General features: G+C 31.4%; 6 protein-coding genes across 7 annotated transcripts; 4 read left to right on the forward strand and 2 right to left on the reverse strand.

The window, feature by feature from the left end:
* Window positions 1-198: 198 nt before the first annotated feature.
* Window positions 199-6,602, forward strand: LOC130663059 (uncharacterized). Its single transcript, XM_057462120.1, has 9 exons — window positions 199-494; window positions 652-1,160; window positions 1,233-1,502; window positions 1,575-1,726; window positions 3,263-3,360; window positions 3,509-3,869; window positions 3,939-4,150; window positions 4,242-4,592; window positions 4,670-6,602. The coding sequence occupies exons 2-9, from the start codon at window positions 795-797 to the stop codon at window positions 6,181-6,183; spliced, it is 3,324 nt and encodes a 1,107-aa protein (XP_057318103.1). The 5' UTR covers window positions 199-494; window positions 652-794; the 3' UTR covers window positions 6,184-6,602.
* A 197-nt stretch (window positions 6,603-6,799) lies between these two features.
* Window positions 6,800-8,468, forward strand: LOC130663064 (tRNA (adenine(58)-N(1))-methyltransferase non-catalytic subunit TRM6). Its single transcript, XM_057462124.1, has one exon. The coding sequence runs from the start codon at window positions 6,955-6,957 to the stop codon at window positions 8,332-8,334; it is 1,380 nt and encodes a 459-aa protein (XP_057318107.1). The 5' UTR covers window positions 6,800-6,954; the 3' UTR covers window positions 8,335-8,468.
* Window positions 8,469-8,479: 11 nt separating this feature from the next.
* LOC130663068 (uncharacterized) lies at window positions 8,480-10,092 on the reverse strand. The gene is made up of 5 exons (XM_057462129.1): window positions 9,934-10,092; window positions 9,480-9,844; window positions 9,279-9,414; window positions 9,142-9,195; window positions 8,480-8,804 (listed from the first exon to the last, which is right to left on the reverse strand). The coding sequence occupies exons 1-5, from the start codon at window positions 9,934-9,936 to the stop codon at window positions 8,652-8,654; spliced, it is 711 nt and encodes a 236-aa protein (XP_057318112.1). The 5' UTR covers window positions 9,937-10,092; the 3' UTR covers window positions 8,480-8,651.
* A 387-nt stretch (window positions 10,093-10,479) lies between these two features.
* Window positions 10,480-12,270, reverse strand: LOC130663069 (Golgi SNAP receptor complex member 1). 2 transcript variants are annotated; one of them, XM_057462131.1, is made up of 5 exons: window positions 11,984-12,256; window positions 11,540-11,715; window positions 11,241-11,422; window positions 11,105-11,170; window positions 10,480-11,035 (listed from the first exon to the last, which is right to left on the reverse strand). In XM_057462131.1, the coding sequence occupies exons 1-5, from the start codon at window positions 12,015-12,017 to the stop codon at window positions 10,798-10,800; spliced, it is 696 nt and encodes a 231-aa protein (XP_057318114.1). In that variant the 5' UTR covers window positions 12,018-12,256; the 3' UTR covers window positions 10,480-10,797. The 2 variants fall into 2 exon arrangements, with proteins under 2 accessions (XP_057318114.1, XP_057318113.1); XM_057462130.1 differs by having other exon boundaries at window positions 10,486-11,035; window positions 11,105-11,173; window positions 11,984-12,270.
* Window positions 12,271-12,290: 20 nt separating this feature from the next.
* LOC130663066 (N-lysine methyltransferase KMT5A) lies at window positions 12,291-15,256 on the forward strand. The gene is made up of 5 exons (XM_057462127.1): window positions 12,291-12,850; window positions 13,196-13,398; window positions 13,470-13,611; window positions 13,687-14,263; window positions 14,354-15,256. Exons 1-5 carry the CDS (start codon window positions 12,841-12,843, stop codon window positions 14,562-14,564), a joined length of 1,143 nt encoding a protein of 380 aa, XP_057318110.1. The 5' UTR covers window positions 12,291-12,840; the 3' UTR covers window positions 14,565-15,256.
* Window positions 15,257-16,412: 1,156 nt separating this feature from the next.
* LOC130663076 (serine/arginine repetitive matrix protein 2-like) lies at window positions 16,413-23,991 on the forward strand. Its single transcript, XM_057462140.1, has 11 exons — window positions 16,413-16,490; window positions 16,749-16,848; window positions 18,849-19,408; window positions 19,490-20,340; window positions 20,408-20,562; window positions 20,646-20,810; window positions 20,889-21,143; window positions 21,228-21,378; window positions 21,472-21,596; window positions 21,965-22,612; window positions 23,579-23,991. The coding sequence occupies exons 1-11, from the start codon at window positions 16,480-16,482 to the stop codon at window positions 23,750-23,752; spliced, it is 3,195 nt and encodes a 1,064-aa protein (XP_057318123.1). The 5' UTR covers window positions 16,413-16,479; the 3' UTR covers window positions 23,753-23,991.
* The last annotated feature ends 37 nt before the right edge of the window (window positions 23,992-24,028 follow it).

Here is a 24,028-nt window from a genome sequence, read left to right on the forward strand (position 1 = left end):
ACTCAATAAATATTATAAATAATTTATTACAATCACTGGCATTAAATTTTTCAGATGTACCGGGAAATTTAAAAATCTGTCATGTGATCAAATTCGCCGCTCAAGAACGCGCGTCAAAAACCGGCATGAAAAAAAGCGCCTGTACGAACTAAAATATATAAAAAAAGTTTCATAGATACTTAGTAAAGCCTCAAGTTGGGACGAAAATTTCTAATCACCCGCCGTCGTCGGTTCTATTGCAGTGTGTATTTATTGGTAGTTTGCAACGCCAAAATAAATTTTTCAAAACTTTATAAATTTTGTTTGTCTTCATATTTGTAATACAATATATTGTTTTAAAGTAAAACATTCAAAACAAAGTAGCGACGTCATTGCAGCTCTTTAATTTATAGTTTAAATAATTCTTTAAGTATATATGTACATGTATATATATTTGTGTTACGTGTGTGTGTGGGTGAAAGAGACTTAAGTTTAAGTAGCAGCCACGCCGTCAAGTAATTATAAACAGATTTATTATTCGTAATTAAAATAACAATTATTATTAATAAATAACATTGTTGATTGTGATTTAAAATTTTTTAAACATTATCGGTGATAAATATTTGATTGTAGTTGCACTTTAATAATTATTGATAATTAAATGTGTTGCAGATAGACTAGATGATACGAGTTTGAAAATGGAGACACCCATTCACTTCAATTTCTTAGTCCTAACCTAGATAACAATGATAAAAAATCTTTGACAATTATTTGTGATTAAGGGATTTAAATAATTGTTATTTTTATAATTAACAATGTCGACCAACGTTCAGTTTGCGAATCCACCCCCGCCGACGGGGATCAGTTTACCCAACATGTCTGTCCCACCACCGACGACTCCAAATTTATCAGCACCCCCGCCTAATTTGACCACGATAAACACCAGCCCTGGAGGATTCCAGTCGCAGCAGCTTCAACAGCAGCAGCAGCAGCAACAAAGATTTCTCAACCATCGAGATGGCGCACGAGGATTCTTCAAACCCTTCCGGCCGTACCATGCCCCGAAAATCATCTCCGGTGGACAGGATGCTCTGCAAGATGAGTTTGACGGCAAGAGATTGAGAAAGTCTGTCATGAGGAAGACAGTAGATTATAATTCCGCGATAATAAAAACTCTTGAGGTTATTAATTTATTATTTTTTAAAATTACAGTACTTGTGAATCTGTTTGCTAATTTATGTTGGTTGTTTTAGAATCGTGTATGGCAACGGGACTTCCGTGATAGACGTCCTCTTCAGCCGGATGTTATGTACTACCCGGACCTTTTACCACCTCCGAGTTACGTGGACAATCCAATAAATTCAGTGACAACGAGGTTCGTTAAAACAGCGACGAATAAAATGCGATGCCCTATTTTTTGTATGGCCTGGACTCCAGAAGGTCGACGTCTCGTTACTGGAGCATCGAGCGGGGAATTCACCCTCTGGAATGGGCTTACGTTTAATTTCGAAACCATCCTTCAGGTATTTTATCTCGAAGTGTAATAAATTTTCGCCTAAATTGGTATTGATACGATAAATTTTTTTCGCACACAGGCACACGACAGCCCGGTAAGGACAATGGTTTGGTCGCACAATGAAAGCTGGATGGTGACGGGGGACCACTCGGGCTACGTCAAGTACTGGCAGAGCAACATGAACAACGTCAAGATGTTTCAGGCGCACAAAGAAGCGATTAGAGGACTCAGGTATATCATCATCCACCACTCTAGCCCTTTCGTTTCTCGTGACACTATGCTATTTATTCGAACTACTATCGTCTTCGTGTACTGCTGGAGTGCTCCAAGTCAAATGGACTTTCTGTTACTCTGTTTTCTTCAATGGATTAAAGTCATTTCTTATTTTTATCGCGATCCACCATGAATTTTCGGATATTTATACTTAATAAATTAATCGTATGACGATAATAATAATGATTTACTATTGTTATTATTATTAAAACAATAATTAAATTCATGGTTTTTTAAAAACGCGATAAATTGATGGTAGGGTTGTATCTGCGTGCGTGGTCCGGTAGATCTATTGTGTACGTATGAGCGTATGTGATCCCGGCCATGAAACTAAAGTAACTTTCGCTCTTAATAATTATTATTTAATCGTTAATCATCAGTACTTTTCTATAAGTTACGTAATAATTTCGCAATAAATTTAAATTTATCCATAAATTTTTTTTTCGCGGCAACCCTTGCCGTCAATTTGCGGACTGCTGTATATTTAAATTGCGGGCGCAAATAAATATCTGTAATTGTGCTTGGTTACAAATAAACTGAAGCTGCACCCCATCTAGATTCCTATTGACCATTGATATATCTATATATATATACATATAAATATATACATGTATATATTTCACATATACATATTTGATAAATAATAATAAAGATTTAATCCTGCCTCCTTATTTACAATATCCAAATGGAAAATATATTATAATATAATTATTTTTTTTTGTTTTTGATAATAAAATTTTGGAGGAAATGTATTAATGACTAAGACGATTGACAGTTACGATAACACAATTACACATGTGCATGAATGTGATTATGAAAGTGAGAGAATGGGGGTGAGAGCAGCAGCATTTTTTAAAAAATTAAATTTAATTAATGTACACATTCCCGCTCGTTATTTTTGTATACAATAAAAATTTTATCTGCAAGTAAAGTTATTTTTAAAAGTAATAATTCATGGAAACATCTTCCGGTGGTCATGTGGCATCGATAGTACATTTGATATTAGTATTATTATTATTCTTATTATTACAATTACTGTTACTATTTCAATTAGACTGATAGTCATTGATCTTACACGAGTATTCCATCAAGTGACTACTCAATTAAATCACTCGTGTGCCAGGTATGACTGTCGGAGATTATTATTCGTTCGTAGTTGCTCCCTTTTTTAAACTAAAATCTACTAATAGCTTCTTGTTATTTATTTAAATATAAAAATATATTAATTTAAAAGAAAGTCAACTTCTGGGCTCAGTTACGGATAATTAAAATATTTCATAAATAATTTTTCGGTGTATTTGCAATCGATTTAATTAATCTCAGCGCGTATATTTTACCAGTTTCAGCTTTTTTATAATTGAAAATAAAGTAATGAAATACAACACAATATTTATTTACTTATTTATATATTTATAAAATTAATATTAGTAATTAATAATAAATAAAAGTGGGGTCGGTGTAGTATGTAATTATTATGTTTTTTTCGGCGGGTAGTTTCAGTCCAACGGATCACAAATTGGCGACTTGCAGTGACGACGGAACCGTCAGAATTTGGGACTTTCTACGCTGCCATGAGGAGAAAATACTCAGGGGTATATTTTTTTTATTTATTTTAAATAAATTATTTATTTTTATATCAATTAAGTGTCTAACATTTATAAAAAAAAAAAAAAATCTATTATAAAATAAAAGTAAGCAAGGAAGAAATAGACGGAGGGATAACTGGGTATTTGTATATAGGTCACGGCGCGGATGTTAAATGTGTCCACTGGCATCCACAAAAAAGTCTAGTCATCTCCGGGAGCAAAGATAATCAGCAGCCAATAAAATTATGGGATCCAAAGACTGGTCAGTCGTTGGCTACCTTGCACGCTCACAAAAGTACAGTAATGGATGTTAAATGGAATGAAAACGGAAATTGGCTGGTGACGGCGTCGAGGGATCATCTGTTGAAGCTTTTCGATTTGAGAAATTTGAGCCAAGAGGTTCAAACTTTTCGCGGTCACAAAAAAGAAGCTTCGAGTGTTGCTTGGCATCCGAGTCATGAAGGTCTTTTTTGTAGTGGCGGCAGCGACGGCGCTATTCTATTCTGGCACGTCGGGTAAGAGATCTATTTATTTTTAATTTATTTTATTTAATTAACGTTAACTTGAATTTTATTTTATTGCAGAGCCGACAAAGAAGTAGGCGCCATAGAACAGGCTCACGACAGTATTGTCTGGACACTTGCATGGCATCCGTTAGGTCACATTCTTTGCTCTGGTAGCAATGATCACACTTCGAAATTCTGGACACGAAATCGCCCAGGAGATCTTATGAGAGATAAATATAATCTCAATACCTTACCTGCTGGAGCGGCTGGTGTTGATGACCATGAAATTGGTAGCGTATTTTTAATTGACTCATTAATTAATTAATTTATTTTGTTAGTGTAAATAAAAATTGAAATTTTATTTTTTTATTGATAATTCAGCTGATGAGGCTGCAGTAATTCCGGGAATGGGTCCTGAAGATAAAATAAATGAGTACGACATTGACCAATCAATGGAAGAAGACACTTCGCAGGGTATACCTGGTTTGGACCTCGACCACGCTGCTGAAGAGAGTAAAAAACTCGCGGCAAGTAAAAAGGTCCCGTACAGCAAGCCCATTCCGCGTAACTTCCAAGCGCAATGGAATGAAATGGAAGCTGAAGACCCAGAACAAGTAGAAGCGTTGAATGCTATTGTCAATCAGTTGATTGAAACGACCCCGGGAGCAGTACCTTTGAATGAAGTTGCACCTAATGCTATTATTTTACATGGAAAAATAATTCCCGTAGAACGTAAGTATTTTATTTATTCATTTTATTGTTATGAAAATATATTTTTATTGTATTATAATTATTATTTTATTTTCTAGCTGGCTCAAAACTTGCTGATGCCATCGTCAAGGGTAACGATGCCATAAATAAATTAATTACTGCAGGTGAAATAGAAGAGCTTAAGGATGTCGTAATAAATTTACCTGAAGAAACGGAAACAGACGAAGATTATTTACAAGATGAGGGTGATATAGATTACTCGAAAGTTCCAAATATTGATTTACCTCCACCTCTGCCAAGCTCGAAGTTTGCTCAAAATCCCGAATTATTGAAAGCTTTGAATTACGGAGGGAAGCGAAAATTCGATCAATTAATTGCGTGGAGCGAAGCGAATCCAACTGATCGAAATAATAAAATGCATCAACCTGTGTTTGGTGTTGGCGGAATGTCTGAAGATTCGACATCAATTAATAGCGACAGTGATTTAAGGCTAATGGCGGGTATGAAAAATTCACAGGATCAAAATAATTACTTCGCTAATCAAGATGAGGATCTCAGGAGAATGAACAGTGTAGATAGTCGTGGAGGAATGGCTCGTGGTGATGAAGACATGAGAATGAATGTTGCGTCGGCAAGTGGTCCAGGAAGGCCGCCGGGTGGAATGATGAACGAGTTTGACATGCGCAATTCGTTTGACATGAGAAATTCATTTGGTGATAGGGATTTCAGGCATTTAGGACCACCGCCAATTCTCGGAGGGTTCAAGAAACCGTCTATGGACGGTGGTGATAATTATGGCAGCGGAGATATGGATCGTGATGGACGACAGAGATCTTGGGATGATGAAAAAGGAATGAACAGTGGTTCGAATGACGGGCGTTCTAATTTCGATAAACGAGATATGTCTTCAAATATGTCAGGTAGTAATATGTCAATGTCAATGGGAAATATGCCTCCAGGAAATATGGGTTCGAATCACCATAACATGCAGAACATCAGTCCAAATATGCCACCTCCGTCGATATTATCAATGATGCCTCCTCATCACCAGCATCACCAGGCTATGAATCATCTTTCAAACATGCAGAATAAAAACAATCCAAATATGATGGGAGGCAATGACAATAGTGGCCCAATGCCGCCACATTTGATGCACATGCCGCCTAACTTTGGACCCAACGGTCCACCACCCATGCCGCCTAACTTCGGGCCCAACTTCCGACCGCCCAATGGAAATTATGGACCCAATCAACCTTACCGACCAAATCCCATGGCACCCTTTGCGCCTAGTCAAAACGTGCCGTTCAATAACAATTTTCCTCCTCCCAATTTCCGGGGTCCGAACCCCGGCAACAATCAAATGCCTCCAAATTTCGACCGTCCTCCAGGCTTTGGACCAAACTTCCGCAATCAAATGTCATCGGGCAATCAGTCCGGTCATGGACCCGGTGGTAATTTCAATTCTGGATTCGGTAAAAATTACAACAACAGTGGAGGCAGTGGTAATATGGGTAGCGGCGGTGGCAGTGGTAATGGTGGCGGTAATAATTCTGGTGGAAACAAAAATGGCCCCAATCGAGGTCAACGCTTTAGAAAAAATGTTCAAAATTAATCGATAACTGTCAATGACTCTCTTATTGAGTGATTAAATAATGATAATAATGAAATTTAAATTGTAATATATTATACAGTCCATTGAGTGATCTGTCGTCTTTTTAAATAATACCGGGTCACTTTCACGAGTTGCCTTGGAGTGGAATAATATATATTCCAACACGAGGAAATACCCTACTATATATAATAATGATAATGATAATAATAATATTATTAATAATTATAATAATAGATAACAGGCAATTGCGTGTACTTGAGATGATGAAAAAAGTAGATTCCAGAAGACAATTTACTTAATAAAAATCAATTATATCGTACACCTTTTTTTTATTTTAATTACAATTACAATTTCTTTATACTTTATTTAATAATTCCCTCCATATATTATTTTATTTTATTTATAAAATATTTGAAATCCTCTGGAATATTTTGGATTTACTTTTTCGCCGACAGTTTAATCTACTAATTGTTGTAATAAAATAATTATTAATTAAGTATTTTTATAATTTGCATAAATTTTAGCTTAATTATTTTATTTTATTTTATTTATGTATATCTGATTTATTAAAATATTAAATATCCCCACTCTTTTTAAATAATTTCCCGCAACATTTCACAGCGTCTCCATCCACGTGCCTCAGTGTGTAGCAACAACCAGTAGCAGTATATATTTAAAATTTAAAACATAACCAAACTTAACCTACACACCAGCAACGTGTGCACGAGTTAGTATTGAATAATAAAATAAAAAACAGTAAATAAATAAATAATGAATCAAGAAACAGTATCAGTGGGAAATTACATAATTGTTCAAAAGCAAGATTACCGGAAAGTGTGCAGAGTATCACGTGATGGGACGTTTTCGTTGGGTAAAGAGCAAGTTGAAATGGCTGGAGTAATTAATAAGCCTTACTGGACGACATTCAAAATGATTGGACCAGTTTCCACATCTAAAAATGGTTTGAAAACTATAACTCTTGAGGTGGCGGAGAAAGCTGAGACATCGGAAAATTTACACAAGGGATTGGCGAGCGGTAGTGACAATAGATCAATCAATGACGATGGTATGTCGCAAAAATTATCTAAAGCTGAAATAGAAGATTTACGTGAAGCCGGTAAATCAAGCAAAGAAATTGTCGGGTATTTGATTGAAAACAGCAGCTCGTTTTCATCTAAAACCGAATATTCACAGGAAAAGTATATCAAGAAAAAAGAAACAAAGTATTGTAGATATTTAACAATATTGAAACCGACTGTAGGATTGTTGCAGGAAATATACTTCAGACAGGATCCTGGTAGAGTTAATGGTTTGAGAATGGACACATTGTCGCAACTATTGTCTTACTGCGACGTTAAATCTGACGGGAAGTATCTGCTGTACGATGGGGGTTCCTGTGGTTTGTCTGCGGCTGCAATGCTGAGCAGGATTGGCGCTAAAACTCAAGGTACTTTGATAAATCTTCATCCTGGAAACCAGCCCAACTTGACACTTGTTCACGCTATGAATTTTTCTGATGAACAATTAAAGCGAATGCTTGCTGTTAATCTTTATACATTTTTACGGCTTTATTATCAGGGTGACGAAGTTATTTTGGAAGAGTTGGCCAAGAAGTATGAGCTGTCGGCACTGAAAAGACGTAATTCGGATCATCTTCATGGGGACAATAACTCGAAGAAATCGAGATTAGCTTCTGATGTTGCTGATGATGACTCGACGACGACAAGTGAAGAGGAAGAGAAAAAATTAAATCATGTTCTTGAAACAGTTATTGAAGCTGCTGATGATAATATAGTGAAGACGACGTCATTCAATAAACCCAAGTGGTTTAACGAAACGAAAGAAGTTGTTGACTGTTTGAAAGCATCGAAAGCTGATGGCTTAGCTATCGTTGCTAAAGAACATCCTCTAAATATTGTAAATGCGCTGCTACCGTTTCTTGAGGCATCAAAACCGTTTGTTATACATCACTGTTATAGAGAACCCCTTCAAGAGACTTACGTTGCTCTCAAATCCCGTAGAGATGTTATTAATTTAAGATTACTATCAAACTTTTGTCGTGGGTATCAGGTGTTGCCTAACAGGACTCATCCAGAAATAACAACAAATGATTTAGGTGGCTATTTATTAGCTGGATATTTAGTTAGCTGAGTTAAACTTTTACTCGTTCATCATTTTTTACAACAATTTTTTTTTTATAAAATTAGAATTGTATAATTTTTTAAGTAATTAATTATAAATATTAATATTTAATATTTATGCCACAATAAAGAAATTTTATGATAAATTACATCTATATTAATATCACTTGAGTATTTTATTAACTATTATATTATACATTTGAAACCGATTTATACATTAGTTTTTATATGTAATAATAATTAAAAAAAAAAAAAAACGATACTTGTTTTTTATAAAAATATAAAATATTTTTGTACCTAGAAATGAATTATTCAAACTTTATTTCTTTAGAGGAGATCCACTAGACGGATTTTATTCCTGTCATTGCGATGGTACATCGCAATATCAGCTTCGATTAACGATTGAACACAATCCAAAGATATTTTATCTACTTCTATGTACTTTTCATCACCATCTTTGGAATATGCATTGACTAGATCCTTTAAATTATAAATATATGATTTATTTTATCTACATAAACTTCAAGAACTTCAGTCTCAGAATATTACACAGAAAAAAAGAATTTCTTGGAACTAAAAATTTTTCTAGTCCTAAGAACATTTTTTTTTTTCATTTCGTAATAAATTTATGTGTAAGGTAAAAGATCCAGTACCCGATCAGGGAATTAGTACCCGATCACTCATGTAATTGTGTATTTATATTTATATAATTATAGATATACAAATTCATGGAGTGATTGAGTACTCGTTCTCTCATCGGAAACTAGGTCTCACCTCATCTATAATTAACATTAGTTAGAGATTTTTAATTTCTTACCCGAAGTAAACCATGAAAATTGTCCTCTGGATAAATAATATCAACAACTCTTGCCTGAAATATATTTATAAATACTCTTATATTAATATAACTATGAAATTCGATGTATTTATTTAGTAATTGATAAAAATAATCACCAAATCAGCTTTGACAATTTGAAATGATCTTTTTATTTTTGCGATATCTTTATCACTGGTTACATTATCAACATTTTCCACAGCATCTGAACACATCTCTTTCATTTTTTGTAAATTATTTTTCTCATTGACCAAACTATTAAAATAAAAAGATATTTAGAATAGAAGTGAAAAAATATGAATTGTTAAAAAATAACTTACGAGATAATACTGCTTTGCACAGCTAAGAATTTAGATTTAGTTTGGTCTAAAATTTCCTGAATGTCTGAAATTTCTTTCAATAATTCGGAGTCAAGGGAAGTAAAATCATCGACTGAATTAATGGCAGGTCTTATTCTGTCATCGTGATCTTGCTCGGCACTCAGTAACGCTTTTACGAACTTGAGTTGTTCGATTTGAATGTCTTCCGGGTTAACACTGGGTGGAAGTGTTTCGACTGGTTTTTTTGAGAGTATTTTTATTAATTCATTCTTTTCTTCCAGGAGATCTTTTTCAATGTCTTTTAAAAACTCGTACGTTTGTTTCAGTTCGTCGTTGACTGCGGTTTGATTTTTATTAAGCAGAGCCTGAAATAAATAATATTGACAGAAAAATGAATATTACGAGAAAAATGTCAAATTAAACACATTAATAATTTGTGTACTTGATCACTCACCATTTTGTTTATATATTAACTACATTAATTTAGTAATTTATGCTAGTGGTAATAAATTAAAAATTTTAACTCATTGATACTAACACTTGTTATAGGTTATATTTTTGTGTTGGATTTGAATTTTTTCCGGTGATTTTTGATAGGTTCTGATAAATCTACTTTATCTCTTTGTTCAGGTAAAGAAGAAATTTAAAATTTTAAAAGGCATCAAAAGATAAGTGACGTTTATTTAAAATTTTAACATAAAATTATGACACTGAAGATTGCTGACAGCTAATAACTTTTGGATTTTTTTCAAAGCGATGAGTTATAGAAAAAAAATATTTAAAAAAATTGCACCTGTAATTATTAAAATTTTCTACATGTGCATATTTTTAGTTTTTCTTTGTGATAATTGATTTTTTGAAAAGAAAAGAAAAAAAATTGTTAATTGTCAGTTAACTTTAAGATAATAATAAAATATCCCATAAAAATCCTCATTCTTTCTAAAATTACCACATACTTAACATATATATTAATTTCGAAATTATGATAAAAAATTACTTTAACAATTTAATTATAATTTTAATGAATTTATGTTTTGTAATTTTATTACTATCAATTTTATTCTACAGGTTTGTAATATCAACAAATTATTATCGTATAAAATATATGTACATTAATTTTTTGTAATTATTATCATCCTATAGTATCTCTTCCCTTCCCCTTCTAATAATATTTTGAACCAATACTTAAAATTTAAAATAAAATTTCGTCACAGTCTTGCAGATTCAAATTTTTATAGAACGAGAAATTCAATATTTACTGTCATTACTTTATCCCTCAATTTAATAATTATAAATAATGTATAGTTTTTTTTTTTTATTAATTAAAAGCATAGAGTAGCATTAAAAATGTGCAGAATCCAACAAGGACACCTAGGATCAATGAATCACGTCTCTTGCGTATATTTATCCTCTGCACGAGACTATTGACCATCGGAAAACGATTACTGAGATCATTAAATCGTGTTTGAATTTTTTTAAATGTCTGCCGTTGCGATACCAAATGATCTCGAGTCTCCATCGCGATACTTATTTGATCATTTAATAATCTATCAGAGCTGAAATGATAATTTTATATTAATATCTATCAGAAATTATTAATTGTAAATAAAATAAATAATTTTTACTTGTTTATATGCTGATTTTCTTTCAAATACATGTCCCTGCGATTTAAACCACTAGCATTTTTGTAGCTGCTGTAAATAAAGAGCAATTATAATATTTTACTTTCGGTCTATTATTTAAATTAAAAGCATGACGTACTCGATTTCTTTTCTGACACTTCCTAATAAATCTTCTCGATCTTTTCTACTGGCGAAATTATTTTGTATCTTATTGAATTCAAGTTTGTAGTCTTTCAATATTTCTTTGTGTCTCTGCATCGTATGAAGCATAGCTGCGCCATTGGGTGGAATTTCACTCATTTTGTCGTTGATAATCATGAGCTAGAAAAAGTAATTCAAAATTTTTTAAAAGTCATCAGAACTCTGCCCAATAGACAGCTTGAAAAAAAAATATCAGACAATTAATTTATAAATTAATGATAAGTAACTGATAATTACTTTGGCCAAAAGTGATTCAATCTCTGATGTCATATTTTCAAAGACATGATCCTCATCCAGCAACGGGACTGTATCAGCACTAGCATGATTGGATCCAGTATTTATTCCTAATTTACTGTAAGCCACCAATTTAGCATCGATTTCATTTTCTACATGTCGTGCTTGTTTACGTAAATCTTAAATTTAAAAATTAAAATTCACTTAATTAATATTTATTATTGGCCATTGTTTACAAATAACATAAACTACAGTAGACATCTTGTATTTATTATTTATCCTCTGACGTGTCAATTTAATTCACAGCAATTTAATTATTCTCATGCTAATTACCAACTCTTCCGTAACTCATAAATTAATTTTTAAATAAATAAATTATCCGTTTATTTAAAATTATCATTCATTAATTAACGATTAATTAAATTTAGTTGCTGTAAATAAAATTACCTTCCCAATCTCCAGCATCACTATTTTTCGCCATCGTAAAATTTTAAAAAATCGTCTACTAATTAAAAAATTTTAGTTTTTATTTATAATGAGTCTCCAATAAATACTCAGCACTTCTAATTAGTTGTGATTATTTTATTTTTATTTCGTAATTAGTAAATAATTTACTTATGGAAAAATTTATTCTTCACTTTTTAAGAATTACTATTTTTTTACGCAGTAATAATTGCATTCAAAAGATGGCGCCATAGACAAATGACCTTGGGTTTGTTGAACTCTTTCTCTCTCTTCGTAAAATAGTAAAGATGGAAGCTGGAGCTAGAAAAAAATAATTAATAGTAAAATAAAATAAATTAATGATAAATAATAAATTCACATAATTATTTATTTTTAAATTTAAATGACACAGCTGTCAAAACTAAAATTATTTATTTACAAAATAACAATGTAAATAAAAAACAAATTTACATTTAAATAGATAACAGATTTGAAAAGTGAACAGTCGAATAAACTGAAAAAACGCGCTCACAACTAAAGTGTGTCCGGCGCGTCGTGGTGTTGTCCAACACAAATTTTTTTTTCTCCGATTTAAAGTTTATTGATTTACAATAATTATTTTTTAAAAATTTATTCATTATTTAAATTTTTATTTAAAATATAACAATAATGAATGAATGCCAGATATGTTTTAATTTAAAATTCAAAATATCAGTGTCGACTAGTTGCTGAGTTTATAAACTAAATTATTCGTCGAAGTGTCAACTAATTAATTTATTTTATTCAAAAATTCATTATATTTTTACTTCAACACATATTTATTATTTAATTACACGTGATCTTATACTAAAAACATCATAATGGTTAAAGGTAATTATATATATTTATTATTTTATAATAAACCAGGTTATATTTTTATAAAATCCATGCCCTATTTCTAGTAAACCCAACTATTTTACGTGTTTCGTGATATGGAGTGTGTTTACTTATTGCTTAATGGTGTCGCTAATGATAATTACTTATAATTATTATTTTTTAATTCATAAAAGTTCCTAATTAAGTAAATTACTGTGTAATTTTATATGTTAACAATAAAAAAAAAAAATTGGAGGTGTATTTCTAATCGACCATTGTTGACGACGCCATTTAAATATATTTAAAAGTGCGGGAAATTTGAATCTCGTACTTGATCTTTTTATTAATTTTTTTTTTCAGGACGAAGAAAACGGGGCTCGACGGTGACTGTCATGACGCGTTCGTCGGCTTTGGTAGAAACAAATGGATCAATTGTTTCGCCGCTTAAAAAAGAAATAAAGTTGGAGAAGGATCAAGGGGAGAATAGAAAGCTCGGCATGGGTCAAAAGAAAAAAAACAACCCATTGAAATCTCCTGTATCTATTACGTCATACTTTACAAAGGTAATTAAATTTAACTAGGAAGATGGATAATTAATTATATGGAATGACTATGAATTTTATTTACTCCGCAGACTAATGGATTCAATAATAAAATTTCAAATGAAAAGATAACGGAGTTTATAAAAACAGAAGATGTGTTATTGAAAGCTGAGCATGACGTTAAAGAAGAGATTGACGATAATTCTCCAATTGAAAAATTATTTAAAACTGACGGTAATATATTTGTAAACAAAAATAAGATTTTTTTTGTAGGAGTGTTTGATGATTTATTCATAATTTTTATTGCAGAAACACCAGTGGCGGTACCATGTCAGAACCCATCTACGCCACATCGGATTAATATGCCGACAATCCAAAGCGACGATTCGGACACACGAAGTTCAACAGAAAGCAATGACGCTAAACCTATGACGGAAGTTGTTGTCAATGGACATACTACAAAAGACAAGGAAGTGAGAAAAAAAATAACAGGAAACGTACGGGGAAAATTAAAATACACGGAACCTATTATTCATGTTAATTCACCAAAATCAGCGGTAGCAAAAACAAATCACAAAGTAACTGAATATTTTCCTGTACGACGTAGTGTAAGGAAGTGTAAAAAGACTGTACTTGAAGAGAAGCAACGCGATCTCGAGAACAAGGTATTATGTCAGGTAGAGGAAGGTCTGATGGTGAAGCATTTTGTTGGTAAAGGACGTGGTGTCGTGACGACACGTGAATTTAAAAAAGGCGAATTTGTTGTTGAGTATATCGGTGACTTGATCGATCAGGTTGCTGCTAAAAAACGTGAGGCTGAGTATGCTAAAGATCAAAACACTGGTTGCTATATGTATTACTTCCAGCATCGTAATCATCAGTATTGGTAATTATCATTTTTATTTTTATTTATTAAAACCATTGAGATTTATACCTTTAGCTAATCTATGGATAAATTTTAATTATTTTATTACAGTGTTGATGCTACAGCCGAGACTGACAAACTCGGCAGACTTGTAAATCATTCACGTAATGGAAACTTGATAGCCCGTGTTATTGAAGTTGAATCAATACCACACCTAGTACTGACAGCTAAGGAAGACATTCCCATGGGTGTTGAAATAAATTACGATTACGGTGATCGCAGTCGTGAAGCAATTCAGAATCATCCTTGGCTGCTTCTATAACTGATCAATTACTTTCGTTAAGATAGAAAATTTTATTTTTAAAACTATACAACTCAACCTGATATTACAGGTGGATTTATTTTACTACTGCCAATTGGTATTTAACAATCGGATAAAAAATTCAAAAAAATTCGGTGGTAATTAAAAAGAAGAAAAAATAATTATTAATAATTAATATTGTCACATAAAATACTTTAAACCTGCCGTTAAAGGCTAGCGATCTGAATTTATAATTTAAATGTGGGCACTGTACTCGCTGCAGTGCATTTAATAACTAGAGTAGGATAGTTTAAAATAAAAATATTTTAATTGTTGAGAGAATTTGCCCTTAAATGTTCAATAAAATAAATCCTAGAATACAATTGCACATTTAGGTAGATAAATTTTGGTTAAATTTAGATAATAACATGCACATTGTTATCATTATCTTCATTGTTATTTAATTCCACTAGTTTTTTTATACTCGTTGTTGTGAATTAAATAATTGATCATAAATAATCTTATACAAAAATTTATTTTTTTTTTGCAAATGATCGAACAATTTAATTGCTAGACACTGCCAAAAAATTGCGCTTCGTATCATGATTAAATCAAATTAACCACTAACTGTTTTCGTACAAAGATATATTTTTTTTTTTATTTGGAATGTTTATAACAATCAATCATTAATAATAATTGTAGTAATATTTATCCTCCAAAAAAAGATATTTCAATTGTAATCTACTGTAGTATTTTAAATTTAATTAGTAACTGCCTTTGGTTTATTGTGACGGTTCTTCGTGAATTCATTCATGACATCAGATCATTAATTCAAGATTGTAAATACATAAAAAAAAACAATTATTATTTTTAAATATCGTATAATCAAATTTACAAATAAACAATTTAATGCAAGTATTGAATCGATTAAATTTTTTTAAATTAAAAATTTATAAGGCTTTTAAACAAAATATTTTTTTTAATAGTTTTAATTTGTTGGTATAAAAAATATAAATTCACAAGATTGTCTTATTGTAATCTGTACACTACATTTTAATTAAATATTTAATAAAATACTAGACTTATTTCATTTATTGCTAACATTTATTTATAATTATTTATGAATTTTAATCATTTTATTTAATGTCATTGATTCGTTTTTTTTAGAAATTTCTTAAAAAAAAAATTACCGTGAGTGTGACTTGCTCTCAATTCAAAGTCTTCGCGCTTTATTTATTTTTTTATATAAAAGTTCAAAAATGTTCGTGTTGTATTTTAAATTTGAATTTGTTTTATTTATTGTTACTGTTATTTTTTTAGCGCGTAAAAACAAACGTAAAAATTAATGAGTATAAATGTAGCAGACATCAGACAAATTTAAAATTATAAATAAATAGAGTAAATAATTTAAAAAATTATATTTATAAAAAATGCACTTTTTAATTTCAAAATTTCTTAAATGCGCATTTTTTAAAAATTCAATTTTATTAACGATTTATTCTATTTATTAATAATTTTGAATTTGTCTGATGTCTGCTACATTTACACTCATAAAAATATGATCCTGAAATTAGCAGTCTAATAATTTAAAATTTTTGAACGAATAAATAAAATATAAGAGGAATGAAAATGAAAAAAACTCGTATTTAGATAATTAAAAGACCAGTACCCGCATTTTTCTAAATTTCACTATCGTAATAAATTAATTGATTTATTCAAAATTGCTAAATTGTCTCATCTGCTACATTCACACTCATGTAAAACAATTCAAATTTTACCACGCTTTGTATAATTAATTGATACGTTCAAACACTCACCAGAGCGCGCTAAAATTTGAATCTCCATTTTTTTTACCACGTATATTTTCTCAGTACTATTTTCTACTGGTTACAGTTTACAATAATCGATTTGGAGCAGTCTTTATCAAAAGAATATCATGTCAGATCAGTAAGTATTATTTACCCAATTATTCATTAAATCTCCACTCATTTATTACCAGTAACTTTATCCACTAATTAAATAAAACTTTCCCATTATTGAGACATTTATTAATTAGTATAAAGTAGGTTTACTTTTAATTATTAACTATATAAAACAAAGGTTAGAAAAGTAACATTTGACAATGTAGCTGGTGCACAGTGTTTGTCCATCTGTTAATAATAATAAAAATATATATAGTAAATATATTTTGACTTTTGTCTTCAGAGATGACGCGTTGCTGGATGAAGATCTTGGAGATGAAGAGTACGACCTTGGAAATGATGAAGAAGAGGCACTACTTGCTGATGACTATGAAATTGATAGGGTGAGCTAGCTATTTAAACTGTCCTTATTGTTTAAGGATACAGTTTTATAAATTTATATTTGAAAAAAAAAAAAAAAAAAAAGAAAATTTTTTTATCTATTGATAATTAAATCGATAATTATTTTTTAGCTCAATGGCTTAATTAGTGTGAGAAAAAAAAAAAACAAATATTTTGTCATGCTCTATTATTAATTTTTTTTCGCTGATTCTAGTGATACCCGTTTTTATTTTCACTGATGTGATATATTTATTTATAAGTATTGTTATAAGTATTATTATATATTATTTGTATGTCAATTAGGACGTACCTTAATAATCAAACAATGGCATGGGTGAATGTGTTTCAACTGTTTTTAAATAATTTTATTGATACTAATTATCGATTACCAATAAATTTTTATTTATCACTGATGTCTGTCATTACACAGGAATTTTCAGTTATTTTTTTTTAAGATTTGAAATTATTCTCATAAATCACGACGCTAAATTAATTTTAGTCCTAAGAATTTTTGTTTTTATTCTTTTATCATTTTCTGCATCGCTCAATAATTTATGCAATAGTCACATAAATTGTTAATAAAACAAATAATCAATATGTACATAAGAAAAAAAAGTAAACTAATTACAAGTTTATATAAACTGCAATGAATGTCATTTGCATAAAATAATTATTTTAAATTCATGACGAGACAAGAAATTTTTAAAGAAGCGAAAAAAATTTTATTTATTGCGACACGACAAAGAAAAATAATTTAAAATTATACGCTAAATACAATTATTTAGTTGACGTATTTTTATTTTTATTTTCCTGTGATTAAAAAAAAATGTATGAACTATATTGTGAATGACTGTTTTGCAAACGTTATTATTATCAATTTATAATGTAAAATATTTAATAAGCATTCTGAGCTTTTTAAATCGTCTGATAGTTTAAATATTTTTAAATTCATAATTGTATTACTGGTTAATTAATTATTCTATATATTAATCAGAATATAAAACTAATTATCACGAACATAAAGTCAAATAATTATTACCAGCATTAAATCAAATATTATTTGCTATTAAAATTCAAAAATAATTTTTAATGCTCACGATAAAATTAAGTACTACATTACTGTCCATACGTATTATATATATACATATATATATAACATTACACGATACGGTAAAATGAATAAATGTAAAGAAGAAATTGATTATTTTTTATAGAGTATGTAAAACACGCGCGCGTCTTATTCTCTTTTTAAAAATGTATGTAATCGATGTAATTTGCGTATTTTTAAATCAGTAGCGTAAAGTATTTCGAAGTTTAATTTTTTCTTATAACAATTACTCGAAATTGAAATATTTATTTATATGAATAATGATAAGTTTTGTTATTTATGGTAATAATAGATATGAATTAAATAAAATAATTAGTAAATACTTTATGCCACTGAAAAGAAAAATGGAAAGAAAGAAATCCTGTACTTCAATGAACCCTGTAATTATAACGATAACTATAAATAGTCGGAAAATATCAAAGAAAAGAAAAAAACCCAGCAGCTTTTAACTCGAAAATGCGCTTTAAAAAAAATTAATCACAATGCACATAAATTGTACCGCTCAAAAGTCTCACTCTTTCCTTCTCTCCTTGTCACAATACATTAATTTTTCAATAGTATCACTTATTATATCACGAAAGAAATAGAATAGATAAAAAAATAAGTGTCTCAAGCTTATAAAAAAAATGCCCTCTAATATTGTCTGTCAGTCTTACTTTTATATATTAAATATATTTATTTATAATTACACTATTTCGCAAAATCACAATATTATACTTAAAATTAATTATTTATATAAATGAATAACTATAATATAAATATAATAATTAAATATTAAATAGCAGTAGTATAAAATATTAAAAATCTATTGAAAAAAAAAATAAATAAAATGAAGTCTAAATAAAAGAAGCATAAAATTCATAAAAAATATTTGGCAATTTAATTCTCGAGCAGCAGAATAACTATAAGGGAGAAGAGGAAACAGATGATGTACTGGACTTAGGAGTCACGGATGCGCTTGACGATTTAGAGGGCGAAGACGAAAATGTTGAGTATAGGAATGAGACTGTTAGCCATAATCAAAGTCATTTGTATAACGATGACAGTGTCAATTGTCATGGCACGTACTATGAGCAAGAGGAACACGCGAGCTACATTGAAGAGTCGATCCACGATCCAAGTATCCAACAAAACCCATCACAGATACCGATGGGTGATTTGCGTGAAAAGTTGCAGAAGAATAATGTAAATAATAGCCAACGTATCGCCGGCAATGGAGGAGGTCCGGGTACGGAGGATGATGAATGTGAAGAGGCGCGGGAACGAAGAAATCGGTTTCAACCAGAACGGACAATCATATCACCGAAGATGAATCTCAAGATACCGGATTCGCTGGAGAATGTCGTCACGATGGAACACGCAAGACCACCGGCTTTTCGCGGTCGAGGACGTGGTCGAGGTGTCAGAGGCATACGAGGAGGAAGATTTCCCACTCAAGGAAATTATAATCCGAGGTATTATTTTTAAATTATTTAGTTTTTTTTTAGTATTATTTACATTGAATATTTTTACTGACAATATATTTTTTATTTTAGATTTAGTGGTCGAAATCCATACGAGGATCAAAATCCACAATTCAGGCCACCGTTAATTGAAACGCGACCTCCTTTATTTCCGACTGGACTTCCGATGATGAATCATCAAATGATAAACCCTCAGATGTATCATCCGGGTCATCAACAACCACCACCACCTCGATTCCAGCAGTATCCACAAAATCATCCTCCTCATGGACCACCAGGTGGTCAGCATTTTCCCGAACCAGGAGTTCGACCAGCATTTAATCAGTTTCAAGGAATGCCAGGGCCAAGAATCCCAGGACCTAGGATGGATTATCATCCGAGACCACCAGGGCCTCGTTTCAATGGCCCACCGAACCAGTTACCGTACATGCAACCTCAACCGCCTCATTATTCAGGACCACGACCGCCTCTAGAAGGTCCACCGCTGCATCATCACGAACAGATGCCAGCAAACCATGCGGGGATGCATCAACAACGTCCAATGGGGCCGCCACAGGGACCGCCAATGCACTCAGGACATCAGATGCATCTACAAGAGCGTCCAAATGGTATGATGCCGCCTAATTTCCCTCGACCACCAGGTCCTGCTCAAGGTCCTCCGATTCCTCATCATCCGGGATCACAGCCTAGGCAAAATTTCGAGAATCGTCCGCCTTTCCCGGAACAATCATTCGACGGAAGGAATATCTATGAAATGAAACCAGGCTTCAATAATCCTCCGGGTGTTAATCAGTTTAATTCTGGCCCGGGTCCAGCTGGACAACAGTCTGCAGCGCCAGTTATACCCAACGTGCCTCTTCCACCAGGTCATAAAATTCTTATAAATCCTCATTTTCGAGGCAATCCACAGCCACCTCTTGATGGTAATTATTTTTTTTTCTTTTATACAATCAAAATAATATCAATTTAAATGATCATATTAATGTTTAGCAATAGGTAGGCCCTGGGATAATTCACAGTCTCAAACCCCCAGTGATTCATTTGGACAACCATCAAATCCTGCATATCAGGATTCTTATAATCAACCGCCAGTTAGTCAAGCGTCCCAAGATTATCAAAAAAATTATCCACAGGCTAAAAGTGATGTAAGTTTACCTCACAATTAATTAATAACTCGTCACCTTTCAATCAAGTAAATATTATAATTATAAAACAAATTTTATTGCAGGATCCATATGCTTATTTCTCAGATGTCTGGCAAGAAAATAAAACATCTAAAAAAAGTAGTATTAGTCCATTAAAATCTCTAGGAGAGAGTAATTACTCACGGGATAGTAATTACAGAGACTATGACAATAAATATAAGTCTGATAGTCGTGATAAATACAACGAGGTATATTTTTTTTTCTATACAAAAAGTATTTAATAAATATTTCAAATTAAATCTATAAAATTTTTAATGCGGTTTTAGGAATCAAGATATCGAGAACGTACTCCGCCACGATCACGAGATTATTCTCCAAAGTCTCGTCCTCATCACTCAGATTCATACAGTGACCATTCACGTAAACCAGCGGACTCAAATCGTACCCAAAATCGAACTCCTCACAAACGGACTCCTGAGCCAACTGATAAATCGAGCAGAGAAATCAGTCCTAAGCGTTTTAAATCCACAAACAGAAATTCTCAGGACACTGAGTCAAATAATTTTGTAAAAAACACGCGGGTAATTTTTTTTATTATTTGAATATTTATTTTTTTTTTTTTAATTTTTCAACATAATCTCCAATGTTTTGATTTTTATTTTAAGGAAGAAGACGTGGATCCAGAAATGCGGGAGTATCGTAAAAAAATGGAAGAACAAAAACGTTTGAGAGAGAAATTGCTTCAGGAAAAAGAGAACAGACGAAAAAAAGCAGCTTTGGAAAAACTAGATGAGACCAAAGATCAGAAAACTGCCGGTAAATTTTTAAATACTCGTTTGATTTAGTAAAAGTAAAAAAATTCTCGACATATCAAGAGTAGAGTAATTTAAATTTCTTATTTGATTTCAGATAATATACAAGACATTAAAGACGCATCAGCTGTAGCTAGTGTAAAAAAAGTTTCTAGTGAAAATCCTGGTCAAGTACCAGTTAAAAGGACTCGCACTGCAGCTGGAAACACTCAGGCGACAGAGGTATAGCATTAACTACTAATTTAGTAGAAATTGGAAATTTTTAAAAAATTTTTATATGATAGCGATAAATAAAATAAATATTGGATTTGCACTATTGTGTATTCCTGTAACTCAATCATGTAGAAAATTATTATTTTTTAAATACAAAAACATTCACATGAGTGTTTTATTTATAACTCAATTATTTTTATTGTATTTTTTTTTTATTTTGCGTAATAAATATTTTATGATTTTAATTCAATGTTTTTTTTTTTTTTCCTTATTTTTTTATTTTTTTTTTTATAAGTAACAAAAATTTAACTTGCGGTTATCGGAATTAATTTGAGAAGAAATGATTTTTTATGAAAAATTATTGATGATTGTTGTAGGGCGGAGAAAAAACAAACGTCCGAATTGTCCGAACAGTCCAAGCAACAGAAAAAAAATCAGCAGATAAAAATGTTAGAGAAACAGCTGAAAATATAACGGATGCACAAAAAAAAGTGTTGACGCAGGCAAATACTAGGAGAGTTGTCATCCAGAAACCAACGGCAAGTGTCCAGCGAGTTGTGGCATCAATACAGAAAAATAATTCCAGTGTGAAAGCAGTTTCTGCAGCTCAGAAATCTCAAGCTGTTCACAAAGCAGGGGCTCCTAAAAAAACTGTTTCCGGTCCACTGAAAAAAACTGCCGCAGCAGTTCAAAAACCTGCTACAGCAGTCAAAAAAGTGACGGCAGTTGAAAAGTCTCAAATATCTTCCAGTAAAACGTCAGCACAAAAAGCTCCTCACAAAGCAGTAGCTGTCACTAAAAACCCTGTCAGCAATCAAAGAACAATTGCCGGCAATATTCGGAAAGTCATCGTCAGCACAGCTACTGCAAATGCTAAAAAGCCAACAGCTAATTCGCAAAATAATCAGAGAATAGTCCTTCAGCCAAACTCAACAAAGCCTACAACAGTTATTATTGAAAATTTAGCTGCTAGTACCACTGAAGCACAAATTCGAAGTATGTGCCAAGGAATTGGAACACTAGAAGTAAGTTTTTCCTCAATATCGAAGCAATATAAATAATTAAGATAGTATATTGTGCAACAAAACACTAGACAAAGAGTCTGAAATCGTGTTTCATTTCATGCCATAGTATTTTTCATAATTATCTGCATTGAAAGTTTGAGTTTAACTGCCTGGATAATAAACAAATGCGATTTTGACTGAGTTGAAATGAAAGAATTAGTACATTACACACCAAGGAAGGAAAGTAGAAAATTCTAACCCGTGGGAATGATTGCCTACCCGAGAGGAAGGCGAGTCCTACCTTCCTCCGAGGTGTGTGTACTATTTTTCACCAGATCTGTACCTGAAAGTTTGAATTTTTTCCTCTGTTTGTGGGAAGAATCGCGCATGCGATAATTTTCATCACGTTTTTACCATTTCCGTGCCGAAAGTTTTAATTTCTGCCCTGTTTAGAGGAAAGAAAGTTGCCTGCGATCCGGATAAGCAATTATACATGAGGGTTGAAATGTCCTACTTCCCTAGGTGAGTAATATACTAATCCCTGGTGGAAATTTTTCTGACTTTTCTCAGAATAACTTTGAGAAATTCTTCAGAACTTTGAAAAAGTCTTTAGAACTTTAGAACTGAGTTTTTCAGAGAAAATTCTGAAAAATTTCCACCAGGGATTTCTCACAAAAAAAAGAACGACTTTCTTTCCTGTCAGCAGGGCGGGAATTTAAACTTTCGGTGCAGTAATGGTGAAAATTAATTGACCGGATAAAAACTAGACGTTTTTTATTCTAAGGAAGAAACTGCGGATTATAAAACCCACTAGATCACATTGATCGGAAACTGGCTTTTGATCAATCTAGAAAAATAATATATCGATATATTTAATTGTTTTATCATAGATCTATATTAAAATGGCTACTGGAATGACTTGTACTTTCAATGCAAGTGATATGAGAAAATAAATTCAAATATTTACTTAATTATTTTAAATTGCAGAGTATAATAATGGGTGAGAGTACAGCAACCATAGTCTTCAAAACTCACTCAGCAGCGATGGTATTCCACAACAAATTTCAGCGTAAAATGATCGATCTATCGATGATCAACGTACGACTAGTTTCGAAAGCTAGTGTTAGTAATAAGCAAACCAATATTGCAGTTAAAAAATAACAATGATTACTGTCTACTCTAATGTAAAAAAAAAAAAAAACAATAATGTATATTTAATTTATTTATTCTTTCGCTCATTATCATAAATTTTATTAAAATCAAGTATTTGCAATACAATTAATAGCCTTAAATATTTTAAATTAAAAACGCATGCAATTTTTCAGCATAAAAAACTAAAAAATGTGTTAGTAAATTATGTTTGTACATACAATTAATTGAAATAAACAATTACACATGTATATACGATGTAAAATAAATAATTTTCAATTATAAATA

The sequence above is a fragment of the Microplitis mediator genome, chromosome 2 (genome assembly GCF_029852145.1).
Source record: "Microplitis mediator isolate UGA2020A chromosome 2, iyMicMedi2.1, whole genome shotgun sequence".
NCBI lineage: Eukaryota > Metazoa > Arthropoda > Insecta > Hymenoptera > Braconidae > Microplitis > Microplitis mediator.

Excerpts from the sequence above, each read along its gene's own strand:
- LOC130663059 (XM_057462120.1), top strand. The coding sequence starts at position 795 with ATGTCGACCAACGTTCAGTTTGCGAATCCACCCCCGCCGACGGGGATC. Across the intron at positions 1,161-1,232 it reads CGATAATAAAAACTCTTGAG|AATCGTGTATGGCAACGGGA; the intron begins GTTATTAATTTA and ends TGGTTGTTTTAG. Across the intron at positions 1,503-1,574 it reads ATTTCGAAACCATCCTTCAG|GCACACGACAGCCCGGTAAG; the intron begins GTATTTTATCTC and ends TTTCGCACACAG.
- LOC130663064 (XM_057462124.1), top strand. The coding sequence starts at position 6,955 with ATGAATCAAGAAACAGTATCAGTGGGAAATTACATAATTGTTCAAAAG.
- LOC130663068 (XM_057462129.1), bottom strand. Across the intron at positions 9,415-9,479 it reads GTGCAAAGCAGTATTATCTC|TTTGGTCAATGAGAAAAATA; the intron begins GTAAGTTATTTT and ends TTATTTTAATAG. Across the intron at positions 9,196-9,278 it reads AAATTGTCAAAGCTGATTTG|GCAAGAGTTGTTGATATTAT; the intron begins GTGATTATTTTT and ends AATATATTTCAG.
- LOC130663069 (XM_057462130.1), bottom strand. The coding sequence starts at position 12,017 with ATGGCGAAAAATAGTGATGCTGGAGATTGGGAAG. Across the intron at positions 11,174-11,240 it reads AGTGTCAGAAAAGAAATCGA|CAGCTACAAAAATGCTAGTG; the intron begins GTACGTCATGCT and ends CTTTATTTACAG. Across the intron at positions 11,036-11,104 it reads GAAAATCAGCATATAAACAA|CTCTGATAGATTATTAAATG; the intron begins GTAAAAATTATT and ends TTATCATTTCAG.
- LOC130663066 (XM_057462127.1), top strand. Across the intron at positions 13,612-13,686 it reads AAAATTATTTAAAACTGACG|AAACACCAGTGGCGGTACCA; the intron begins GTAATATATTTG and ends TTTTTATTGCAG. Across the intron at positions 14,264-14,353 it reads CATCGTAATCATCAGTATTG|TGTTGATGCTACAGCCGAGA; the intron begins GTAATTATCATT and ends ATTTTATTACAG.
- LOC130663076 (XM_057462140.1), top strand. Across the intron at positions 21,379-21,471 it reads CAAAGATCAGAAAACTGCCG|ATAATATACAAGACATTAAA; the intron begins GTAAATTTTTAA and ends ATTTGATTTCAG. Across the intron at positions 22,613-23,578 it reads AAGGAATTGGAACACTAGAA|AGTATAATAATGGGTGAGAG; the intron begins GTAAGTTTTTCC and ends TTTAAATTGCAG.